At 49.3% G+C, this 10,455-nt stretch overlaps 3 protein-coding genes across 3 annotated transcripts; 2 read left to right on the top strand and 1 right to left on the bottom strand.

The window, feature by feature from the left end:
- The first annotated feature begins 696 nt into the window (after positions 1 to 696).
- On the top strand, positions 697 to 3,019 carry SCCRO3 (defective in cullin neddylation 1 domain containing SCCRO3). Its single transcript, XM_017177026.3, has 4 exons — positions 697 to 1,434; positions 1,505 to 1,642; positions 1,724 to 2,057; positions 2,118 to 3,019. Exons 1-4 carry the CDS (start codon positions 1,245 to 1,247, stop codon positions 2,473 to 2,475), a joined length of 1,020 nt encoding a protein of 339 aa, XP_017032515.1. The 5' UTR covers positions 697 to 1,244; the 3' UTR covers positions 2,476 to 3,019.
- A 127-nt stretch (positions 3,020 to 3,146) lies between these two features.
- On the top strand, positions 3,147 to 6,301 carry LOC108081827 (uncharacterized). Its single transcript, XM_017177067.3, has 5 exons — positions 3,147 to 3,586; positions 3,659 to 3,816; positions 3,880 to 5,479; positions 5,546 to 5,685; positions 5,748 to 6,301. Exons 1-5 carry the CDS (start codon positions 3,519 to 3,521, stop codon positions 5,921 to 5,923), a joined length of 2,142 nt encoding a protein of 713 aa, XP_017032556.1. The 5' UTR covers positions 3,147 to 3,518; the 3' UTR covers positions 5,924 to 6,301.
- Positions 6,302 to 7,641: 1,340 nt separating this feature from the next.
- Positions 7,642 to 9,602, bottom strand: sug (sugarbabe). The gene is made up of 2 exons (XM_017177007.3): positions 9,101 to 9,602; positions 7,642 to 8,536 (listed from the first exon to the last, which is right to left on the bottom strand). The coding sequence occupies exons 1-2, from the start codon at positions 9,523 to 9,525 to the stop codon at positions 7,780 to 7,782; spliced, it is 1,182 nt and encodes a 393-aa protein (XP_017032496.1). The 5' UTR covers positions 9,526 to 9,602; the 3' UTR covers positions 7,642 to 7,779.
- Positions 9,603 to 10,455: the final 853 nt, after the last annotated feature.

Raw genomic sequence — 10,455 nt, 5'->3', positions numbered from 1 at the left:
CTCTCTCACACACACACTTTCAGCGATAAAAATAACTATCGTTGACACGCAGCTCTTGGCAGCCCTGGTTCCGATTGCGAGTTCATTATCGAAAGTGCAGCCCTGGTTACGAACTAACAGAATTTTGAGAATGAAATGGTTAACGGAATTTTGGGAATGAAATGGTTAATACCATTTTCCCAGGTTAGAGGTTTCCCTCCCTATATTTAGGGGTTTTTTAAACTTGTATTAATACTATTAATACATTTCATGATTTACTACAAATCTTAATATTGGGCAGCGATAAATGATGAAACCGATGCTGTTAAAATAAAATATTTTCAAAGATAGCCATGTCGGTTTTAAGCTTACCATATTCCAATGCCTCCGTTGAAAGAGCATTTTCTGTATTAAACGTTATAAAAAAATAATAATAAAATAGCAACCACATCCGCTGATACTCTTCTTCTCATTAGACCAACTTTATTCCACAACTGCAACAACTTTGAACCAACTGAACAAATGTGCAAACTTTTTTAAACGAAGAGGCTTTCAAAACCGAGTTTTCAGACGATGTTTCTTCCTTATATTTTTTAAATTAACTGGTTTTTAAAATTTAGGGGGAACACTGGTTTTTTTAGGGGAAATTTCAACATTTTGCGATTTTTTAGGACGAGAACCTAATTTTCATCTGGCAACACTGGTTCAGATTGGAGTCTATCGATACATTTTAACAAGTGAAAAACGGAGGAAAAAATAGTTAATAAAGTCAATAAAAAATTAAACTAAAACTGCAAATGCAATGTGCTGAAGTGAAGATGTGAAAAGCGCCGACCACGACGAGCACAAGCGAGCGCGATTCGTGGTGGTGGTGATTGCTGCAGCAGTTGGGCCACAGGGCCACAGCCACACGTATACACAGACACCCAGATGAGTGTGCGTTTGCGTAGGAGGCATCAAAATAACAACAGCAGAAGCAGCAGCAGCAGTAGCAGTAGCAATCGCAGTAGCAGTAGAAACAAAGAGTCACTGGAGAACTGGATCAGGGGAAGCCAGCGGGAATCGCAGTGCCAACGTCGATGCCCAGTAAATAGGTCCAGCAGGAGTCACTACCACGCCAACAACAATAACAGCCTCCAACAATCACACTCCCAAGTGTCACCCAGAAGTTAGCACACAAAACTGGCAGCCAGCGCGAGCTCTTCCTAGGGCAGCCCGGGTAGGAGCAGCCAGGGGTCAGGAGCCAGGAGCACCCCGCCCGCACTATGGGCAATTGCCTGAAATGCTTCCAGTCTGCCGCCGAACAATCGTTGCCAACGAACGCCTCGTCCCCCAATTCCAATTCCAACTCCAACGCCTGCCCGGCGGCCACCAGCCTGGCCAACTGCTACGACTCGGTGGGCACTAATCCCAATGCCAACGAGCGCTGCGCCCTCTACAACGACCGGCCGCGCGGTGAGTATACCGTCCATATGGGATGGATAGTTGCAGTAACCGCCTGGTTCTATTCCATTCCTCCCCTCAGAAACCGATGAGCTGCTCTCTAGCCGAACTCCACTCAAGCCAGCAAAAGCAAACAATTGTGATACTAAGCGTAATAGTTTTAAGTCTTTAGGTTTGCTTAATGGCACTGCGCCCACCATGAGCGATATTATAACAACTGGTGAGTCAGCAGCCCCTCTTTGATAAAGTACTACTCACACGTTTCCTCCTCCCCCACAAACACAAACGCTAACGCACACAGCTGTCAAGGAGTCCATGGAGGTGTCGCACCAGAGCCTGAACCAACTATACGACGTGTACAAAGATCCGGACGACGAGGACATGATACTCACGGACGGCATCGAGCGCCTGTGCAATGACCTCAACTATCAGCCCGATGAGTTCGCCATACTCGTCCTGGCCTGGTGCCTGGATGCCTCGCAGATGTGCCGCTTCACCAAGACCGAGTTCATCGAGGGGCTGATAAAGATGCGGGCGGACACAATAGAGAGCATCCGGCTGCGGCTGGAGCAGACAATTGAGATGCTTAAGGCGGACGCCGAGATGTTCAAGCAGCTCTACCGCTTCACCTTTCGGTATGACATTGCCGGCGCCAAGGGAATCTCTGTGCAATGGCTAATATCGATTTCTTTCAGCTTTGGCCTGGAGCCCGACCAGCGCGTCCTCTCCCTGGAGATGGCCATCGACCTGTGGAAACTAGTGTTCACTGTACAAACACCTGATCTCTTCTCCAACTGGATGCACTTCCTCGAAAAGCACCCGAATATTCGCCGCATACCGAAGGATACATGGAACATGTACCTCAACTTTACGGAACAATGTGATATACAAAATTATGACGACACCGAAGCATGGCCCAGTCTCTTCGACGACTTTGTCGACTACGAGAAGAACCGAGCGCTGGAGTCGGCGGGCATCCATGACGATGACAACAACAACGACGATCCCCTGCAGAGCCGCTGCAAGCCCGAGGACCCACATCGGGTCTCGTAGTAGCAGCAGCAGTATCTTCCACACTCTTCAGGGCCACAAGCAACGTTCAACTCGCCAATATAGAAATAGCACATGTACATTTTCACTCTCCCTCGATTACTAGCTCTCTTGCTGCTGCTGCTTAAGTTCTCGCCAAGAAAAAGGAAGCTGGAAGGCCGGGGAAAACCATACACGTATAGCCACTGAAAACGAACGATGCGGTGCTGGCGCTGCTTGAGGACCTCCTCCTCCAACTGCCATCAGTTATTATGGGAAACATTTTGGCCGGAGCAACGGACGCATTTGTTTTGTAATTAAAGACTTATCGAGACAAGAATTTCGCAAAAGCTCAATCAACGGAAGAAGCAAACTAAATGACTTTGCTGGCGGAGCAAAAGGCAGACCGTATATAATAATACTTAGCGACTAATTGATGTATTATTTTAACAACAAACAAGATTGCAACATTTTATGGCACTTACCTATATTTAAATGCATACAATTACATACTTAACTGTAAGTAGTGGATGTGAATTAAATAAAAGCAACAAAAAGAGGAAATCGAGCTGAGTAATGTTTTTGTCTTAGTTAAAGCAAATTAACCAGTTCGAGTTCGAATCTAGCGCCCACGGGGCTGCTATCGATACGTGTTCGGACCGATAACTGCAATCTGGTCATCGACTTGGCTCGCGCACACCAATTCAGCGTATCGATACTATCGCGAGTGGTCGAGCCAGCACTAAAAGTTGCTATTTTGCCTGATAAAAATTTACAAAATCATTGCAAGACCCTTCGAAATCGTCGCCCATGAGCCAGCTGTGAGGGGAATCCCAGTGCCGTCGTAACCAAGTCGCCGCGAGGCGGACATGAAAACCGCTGCCAGGACATCGCACCACCAGCAGTGATTCACGGCGTTGACATTGAAAAACAAATGCAATGCCAGCGCTCGGGGCGTGAGCAGACGGAAGGGGAGCAGGAAGGAGCAAGGATACAGCCTTTGGGTCGATCGAAGCAGCCCCGGCCGCAGCCCCACTGACCGACCATCCAGAGCCCCGGCCGCCAAGATGCCCTGCGAGAGCTGCGGTGTTGAGTTCACCGTCTTTCGTCGCAAGCGCGCTTGCTTCGACTGCAAGTGAGTAATCCGGGGATTCCGGGGAGTGACATTCGATATGCCTGACTGCCTAACTTGCCTCCTCTCCCGCAGACGCTACTACTGTGCCAACTGCATTGTGGCCAGGCGCTGCCAACGATGCTCCATCTTTGCCCAGCGCCCGCTGCTCAGAACGGATCTGCTGAAGCTCAAGCCGAAGGACCTGATCTTCTATCTGCAGTCCAAACACATTTCCACTGAGGGCTGTCTAGGTGAGTCATGCCGCCGGTCTTCAGTTACACGGTTTCTCGGATTACCCAGACGATCATTTGCAGAGAAAGAGGAGCTGGTCGGACTGGTGCTGGCTCATGTGGCCCAGATGGACACCGGACGCGGCTCGAACGCCTCCGCCAATAGTCCGGGCCGCGGGCAGGCCAACCCCATCGACAACCTCAAGCAGTCGTGCCAAAATTTCTTCACCAACCTGACCGACAACCTAAGCGACTCGTTCGCCGCGTTCGATTCCAAGGCTAGCAGCAAGCCGCCGGAGAACAGGCAGCCCGCCGAGGCGCCCTCACACATATTCGAGCAGCCGCGGGTGTCCACGCGCGAGATTCCCACGTACGCCAGCTCGGTGAACGGGGAATCGGGCAGTGGCTCGGTCCATGTCCAGCCAGCGGCCACCGTTAATGGGGGCACCCAGAGCAGCAGCAGTCCTTCAACTTCCACGCCGGCATCGAGCAACCGCGATGCCAACGGCTCGCCAAGCAGCCCCAGCCACAGCGACAGCCGGGCCCGCGGGTCCCAAGAGTCCACTCAGGGCCAGGCAGCCAATGACGGCATTCGTGATATCAAGTCCGACGACTGCGAGTGTTCGGACGACGAGATTATGGCCACGTTCAGCGAGCGCGTGTCGCTGTCGCTCCGAACTGACCACAGTGTCCCACCAGTGCCGAACCCTGATGCCGCCCTGGAGGCGGCCATAAATGGCCCTGGGGGCCTAGAAACTGCCAACAACACCAGTCCGGTCTGCTCCAAGCCGGGCTCGAGCAGTTCCAAGGCGGATGCCTCGTCGCAGTCTAGTTTCGAGGAGCTGGGAGCCATCGGCGGCATCTCTGACGAGAGTAAGGCCACCACGGACACCAACAGCAGCCACTTGGATCAGTGGCAGGTGCTGGAGGTGAACAGGATCGAGGCTGTGGACGCAACGCCAACCACGAGTGCCGCCGAGGAGATTCTGGAGGTTACTCTCCGAAGCGGCAGACCGGCTCCTGCGGAGGACGGCAGGCAGGAAGAGTGCGAGAGTACCCAGGCCCTAAACATGGAGCAGCGTCCGGCCAATCCGACTCCAGCGTCACATCCCGCCGTGCCGCAGCGCACTAAAAAGGTGACCCGGCGCCGTTCCGATGGCTACTTGAATCGCCGGCACCACTCCAGTGATGAGGAGTCGCCGGTGGCACCCGGTGGACCTGGCCTAAGCCTCGGACTGTCTACGCTGAGCGAGCAGCCCGAGTCCGGCCTGCACGCCCACTCGCATCGCAACAGCTGCCAGCGCTGCGGCAAGAACAAGACAAACATCCGTCGGCATGTGGAGAGAATGCGGCGGCACCTGGAGAACTCGCAGATGTCCGAGGAGGACATCAAGCGCGAACTTCAGGAGTTCCTCACGTACCTGGAGCAACGTACCAAGTCGGTTGAGGCCTCCGAGTCGGGCAGCCATGCCGTTTCGCCTCTGAGCGTGGACGCGATCAGCGTGGCTGCCGGCGGAAGGTCGCCGGACATGCCCATTACCCCGACAATTGAGTTTTCGCCAACGCAGGAGGACGACATTCGCTGGGACGACGAAGGCATCCATGTGTATGCGGCACCCTCGGACTATGAGCCCGCCGCCTGCATTGATTCGCGCTTCGTAAACTTGGAAGACTTTGAAGACTTGTGAGTTCGGAGGGAGTCACTTTAAGAATGTCGAAAGTCAAGTGTCCTTTTTTTTATTATTTGCAGAAAAGACTTGGAGGCATTGACGGTGAAACAGTTGAAGGAGGTGCTCATGCTGCACCGCGTCGACTACAAGGGCTGCTGCGAGAAGCAGGAGCTGCTTGATCGCGTCAGCAGGCTGTGGAAAACCATGCGGGAGGCTCCAGGTGAGCGTGTGTGTGCAATCTGATGCAATATTTATTTAATGGCTCCACTTTCTCCCGTTCAGCTGTGGAGAAACTGGCCACGGATGAGCTGTGCAAAATCTGCATGGACGCGCCCATCGAGTGCGTGTTCCTCGAGTGCGGCCACATGGCCACCTGTACCAGCTGTGGCAAGGTGCTCAACGAGTGTCCGATCTGTCGACAATATATCGTACGCGTCGTACGATTCTTCAGGGCGTAGAGTGTACAGCGGATTCCCGGATCTCGGATCTTCGCGGGATTACAACGTATTAGTTTCCTTAATCGACGCGCGTGCAACCATAATAATAATGTGTAATCATAATTTGTATGTTTTAGTTCTACTAAGTATGTAGTACGTTGCCAGTATATACGCAGATACCGCTTTTAAAGTGTATTTATCTATTTCCAAAATGTGAAATACTTTGCTATTTATTTTGTTTGTTCTTGTTGTTAGTGTAAAAGAACCGAAAGGTTATCTCTAGACAAACTAACATTCCTATAAGCCGCTTAAAGAAGATTTAAATCTGTTATCAACAGTTGTGAAAATAAGAACTCCTCTAGATGCGAGCATTTAAACAATAAATATTTTCAAATAGCCCGTTCTCTTTGCGAGCCCCTGGAATAGGGGATATTCCCCATAAACAGAGCTGATTGAGGTGCGCTGCTTGGGCCCATAAAAGTATTATCAAAAGTGACTGTTGTGGTCACGAGAAATTTTCCAATTGGTTGTTAGTGTGTATTGTCTGTCTGTGTTTTGGTAAAAGTTGAACCGTTAACCAACAAGTGCCCTGCCTTCCATTCCGTAATATTTAATTATAATCAAAATCGAGGGCAAGCCAATCTCATTTAATCTAAGTTCTCTAGAGGGTGAAATACATAATTACAGGCCTTTCGTAAGGTGTTCAGTTTTAGGATTTTAAGCAAAATGACTCCCAAAAACGTGAGCGCATCAAAAAATTTAAACAGCTTTTTCTCCACTCTACATTTTTGCTTTTTTACCTATGTTACGAACACAATTCACAAAAAAACTATGCAACATATCGGAGTGAATCAAAAATTATTATCATCAGCATGAAATTATCTTCAATTTGAACCTAAATAGGGGTATTAAAAATGAGTATTGTTATTATTTAAGATGGTGGGAAGTGAAATCTAATATCCTAAAAATAGAATTTTTCCTTCAAAACTTTATTTAATTTATTTGTTATAATTTCTTTTGAGTTTTTTAGGTTCGAATAGAAGATAAACGTATCAATCAATCAATCAATATGAATAATTTTTGTTTGCAAAGTTCCGAAAGGAATTAAGATCTCTTTCGTGTCCATAGCGGGGAAACTCAAAGGTCAAGGCGCTGCGGCATATACATATGTATTCCATAGGTCCGCCATTTTATAAAATATTGTTTATAACAACATTTTTTCATCATCTCCGATGCTACTTTTAACTATTTCAAAAGTTTGGCGACGATTGCTGGACTATTTCCTACAAAAAAATTGCTAAAAATGTCTACATATACATATGTATCCCCTCTTAAAGCGCCTTTAATGTAACAACTTTCAGAAGAATTCTCTCCTGAGGAGAATAAATACATTATGCTGATAACTGGTAACTATTCGGAGACATCATTGCATATAAGCTTTATGCTAACCAAAAATAATTACTTCATAGAGACATTTCTCCATAGATAATTGGAATCCTTTTTTTGTAGCCACGTATATTACCCCTCAATAGAATCATCAACTTCTAAGCTAACCAAAGTAATCACTTTAAGGTCGTGTTTTCTACAACTTTTGCTTGGGAAATCCCTGTCTTTCTGAACGTAAATCAATAGACTTGATAACCAGAGCTTTAAAATTTAAAAAATCGCAGAATCTATAGGAAATTTCACATTGAAGCATCCCCATTTCACGCCCCATTTCCCCATCTTAAACACAAATCTCTTTTTAAATACAACAGTCTTTAATCAGGTTAAACAGTAATCTAGGAGTAGTGACAAGAGCTGGGGGACAGCACACAATGACTAGAAACGGGGAAGAGAGAGACGAGGGGCGAACAGGAGCATCATCAGTTGCCAGTTCAAATTCTGTGCATGCGCAGATCCAGGGGCGACTCCACGTCCATCTTGACGTAAAAGTCGTCCTCGCCTTGGAGGTAACTGTGCTGCCGTTCGCTTAGCCAGTAGCTGGGCGAGTACTCCGCATCCGGCTTGGGCTTCAGCGAGTAGTCGCTGGGCTCGTTATTGGCGTCGTCATAGTAGCGGGCAGAGGTGGAGGAGCAGGTGGACTCTACGCTGCCGGCGGCGGCGGGCAGGCACATGAAAGCCGAGTCGCTGCTGGCTTCGAGGAGGCGGGGCATGGCGTGCGTGGGCAGGGTGAGGGGCTGGCTGGCGATCAGGTGGATGCTGTGCTTGAAGGTCTTCACGTGCTTACGCAGGGACGAGGGATCTGTGTAGCGCTTCTGGCAGCCAGCCACCTTGCACATGTACGGCTTCTCCATGGAGTGGGTGCGCGTGTGCTTGAAGCGATCCGAGGAGTTGGAGTACGCCTTCTGGCAGCCCTCGAAGCTGCACTTGTAGGGCTTCTCTCCGGAGTGCGAGCGGATGTGAATTTTGAGGTTCTCCGCCCGCGAAAAGGACTTCTCGCACAGATGGCAGCGATGCGGCTTCTCCTTGGTGTGAGTGCGGGTGTGGACGAGCATCTTGTAGCGGGCATTGAAGCCCCGCTCACTGCGCTGGCATCCCCGCCAGCGGCAGTAGTAGAGTCCGTCGCTGATAGAGGCAATGGCATGTCGCTGGGTGACGTGCTGGGCAAGGGCCTCCAGTGTGTCAAAGACCCTGTAAAGAGGAGAAACGGAGAATTGCACGTAAGTAAAGGTGTTTAAAAAGTATATTTCTTTAGCGTTAAGTTCTATTTATCCAATTACTGTTTATCTTGGCTATTAAATAGATTTTTGGCCTTATTACTTTGATCTAAAATTGTATTATTATCGCTATGAATCCACACAAAAGCTTTATCACAAAGTTCAGTCCACAAGTTCAGCCGTTTCCAGACAACGGCTGCTGGATTTTTCTGTTGAATCTGGTAATCAGTTTTAATGGTCAACTGCCTGGTAACTAAGTACTATATGAATATATGCAAGAACTGATCGAAATGATTTCGTTTAAAAGATTCATAAAGACAGGCTTTAAGGGAAAATATACTGGTAAGTTCCGGGAGGATTTAATTCTTAGTCATCAATTGAATTGAATTGAAATCTTTTAAAAAGTAAATACATATTTCCCAGCTTTCAAAAGGAAATATTACTCTTTTAAAGTTGATTTTTTTAACTCCTCTCCTGGCTACAATATTTTCTGCCTCTGTAGACTGAGTAATCCCCCAATAAAGTCTCCGATTCTTACCTATCGCAATCGATCCAGTTGCACACAAAGTCATGACTGGTGCCACACTCGCTGGCACTGCTGCAGGACTTGCTATCATCATGGTACTCCACGGGACTGCTGGGACACATCTCGTCCTTGTGGCCTTGGGCCTTCATGATGACGGACTCGCTGCGGTGGTGACGGTGGGCGGCGGGCGAGAGGTGGGCTTGACCGGAGCCGTATCCGGTGGCTGGACGCGGCGGCGTTATGGGCGGAGTTGGGAACCTGATGTGCTGCATCTGCTGGTGCTGCGGCTGGTGATCCGCCAGCCAAGTGCCCGGGTCCGGTGAGTACGGAGCTATGTACGGCGGGGTGTTGTACGGAGTGTAGTAGCCGGCGGGCTCGTATATCGGGCCTCTGGCCGGGCCGCTGTTGAAGATTGACTTTTGTACTATGATATCCATGGTGGGAGCAGGTTTTCAGAAGAAGATTGGGAGACTGGTGCTCTCGCTAAGGCGCTCGGCGATCGAATGAGCCGCCCGCCTGCTGGCGTTCGGGTAATATGCGAAACCCGGCCGCTGATAAGAACAGCCAGACGGACATGGTAGTAGCCTCTTATCAGCGCCGAAGGCTGCAGACGGGCCAGGGGAGCACGGTGCTGGCTGTCGGAACCAAAACACTAGAGAGCCGAGCGGAGCGGAGCAGGTGCGTGCGAGCGTACGCGGTGGAAAAAAAATCTAGACCCAGACTGGGGCAAATGTGGATCTGGGGCAAAAGCACACACTACGGGAGTGTAACTCCGTGCTGGGTGTGGGAGGGCCGGGGGCAGGAGAAGCCGGGTGGCGGTCTGGGTGTGCTTATCAACGCACAAGTGGAAAACCAGCAAGCCAGCCAGCCAATCCTGCATGTGTGCGCCCGATGATCGCTCTTTGGGGGGCAAGCGTTATCGCCGCAGTGCCGTCTGCCTGACTTGCACTTCGTACCGCAAAGCGAATTCCCCGCCAGCACAGCCCCACCTCCGTACCAGGCAGCCCACCCTGCGCCCCTCAAACCCCTCCAGCCCTTGTCTTGACTCTGGCCCAGGTAGTACGTCAACTTCGCCACCAGCTGTGCACTCGGAAAAGGCAATGGGTATTTTTGTGGCGACAACATTGTGTGCTCGGAAGTGAGGGTGAAGTCCAGAAAATCTAGAAAAGTCACTGTGCGGTCTTAGTTTCTATAGATTCTATAGAATCTAGAATAAACAACCCTCAGCAAGATCACAGAGCTGCTTTATCAATGACCATTGGTACTTGGTACTTTTAGTTAATCATAATTATGATTCAGAAAAATTCAAGCAATCAAATTATAAAAAACAATAATATGTAGCTTACGAGGATGAAGTAATTCTTTTT

This window comes from Drosophila kikkawai, chromosome 2L, assembly GCF_030179895.1.
Source record: "Drosophila kikkawai strain 14028-0561.14 chromosome 2L, DkikHiC1v2, whole genome shotgun sequence".
NCBI classification, from domain to species: Eukaryota; Metazoa; Arthropoda; class Insecta; order Diptera; family Drosophilidae; genus Drosophila; species Drosophila kikkawai.
The sequence above is the reverse complement of the archived record's forward strand: the minus strand, read 5'-3'. Positions and strand labels throughout refer to the sequence as shown.

Bases quoted from the DNA above. Each gene is read 5' to 3' on its own strand.
- SCCRO3 (XM_017177026.3), top strand. From the start codon at position 1,245: ATGGGCAATTGCCTGAAATGCTTCCAGTCTGCCGCCGAACAATCGTTG. The intron at 1,435-1,504 runs GTGAGTATACCG...TCCTCCCCTCAG, and splicing joins CTACAACGACCGGCCGCGCG to AAACCGATGAGCTGCTCTCT. The intron at 1,643-1,723 runs GTGAGTCAGCAG...TAACGCACACAG, and splicing joins GAGCGATATTATAACAACTG to CTGTCAAGGAGTCCATGGAG.
- LOC108081827 (XM_017177067.3), top strand. From the start codon at position 3,519: ATGCCCTGCGAGAGCTGCGGTGTTGAGTTCACCGTCTTTCGTCGCAAG. The intron at 3,817-3,879 runs GTGAGTCATGCC...GATCATTTGCAG, and splicing joins TTCCACTGAGGGCTGTCTAG to AGAAAGAGGAGCTGGTCGGA. The intron at 5,480-5,545 runs GTGAGTTCGGAG...TATTATTTGCAG, and splicing joins TTGGAAGACTTTGAAGACTT to AAAAGACTTGGAGGCATTGA.
- sug (XM_017177007.3), bottom strand. From the start codon at position 9,525: ATGGATATCATAGTACAAAAGTCAATCTTCAACAGCGGCCCGGCCAGA. The intron at 8,537-9,100 runs GTAAGAATCGGA...TCCTCTTTACAG, and splicing joins AACTGGATCGATTGCGATAG to GGTCTTTGACACACTGGAGG.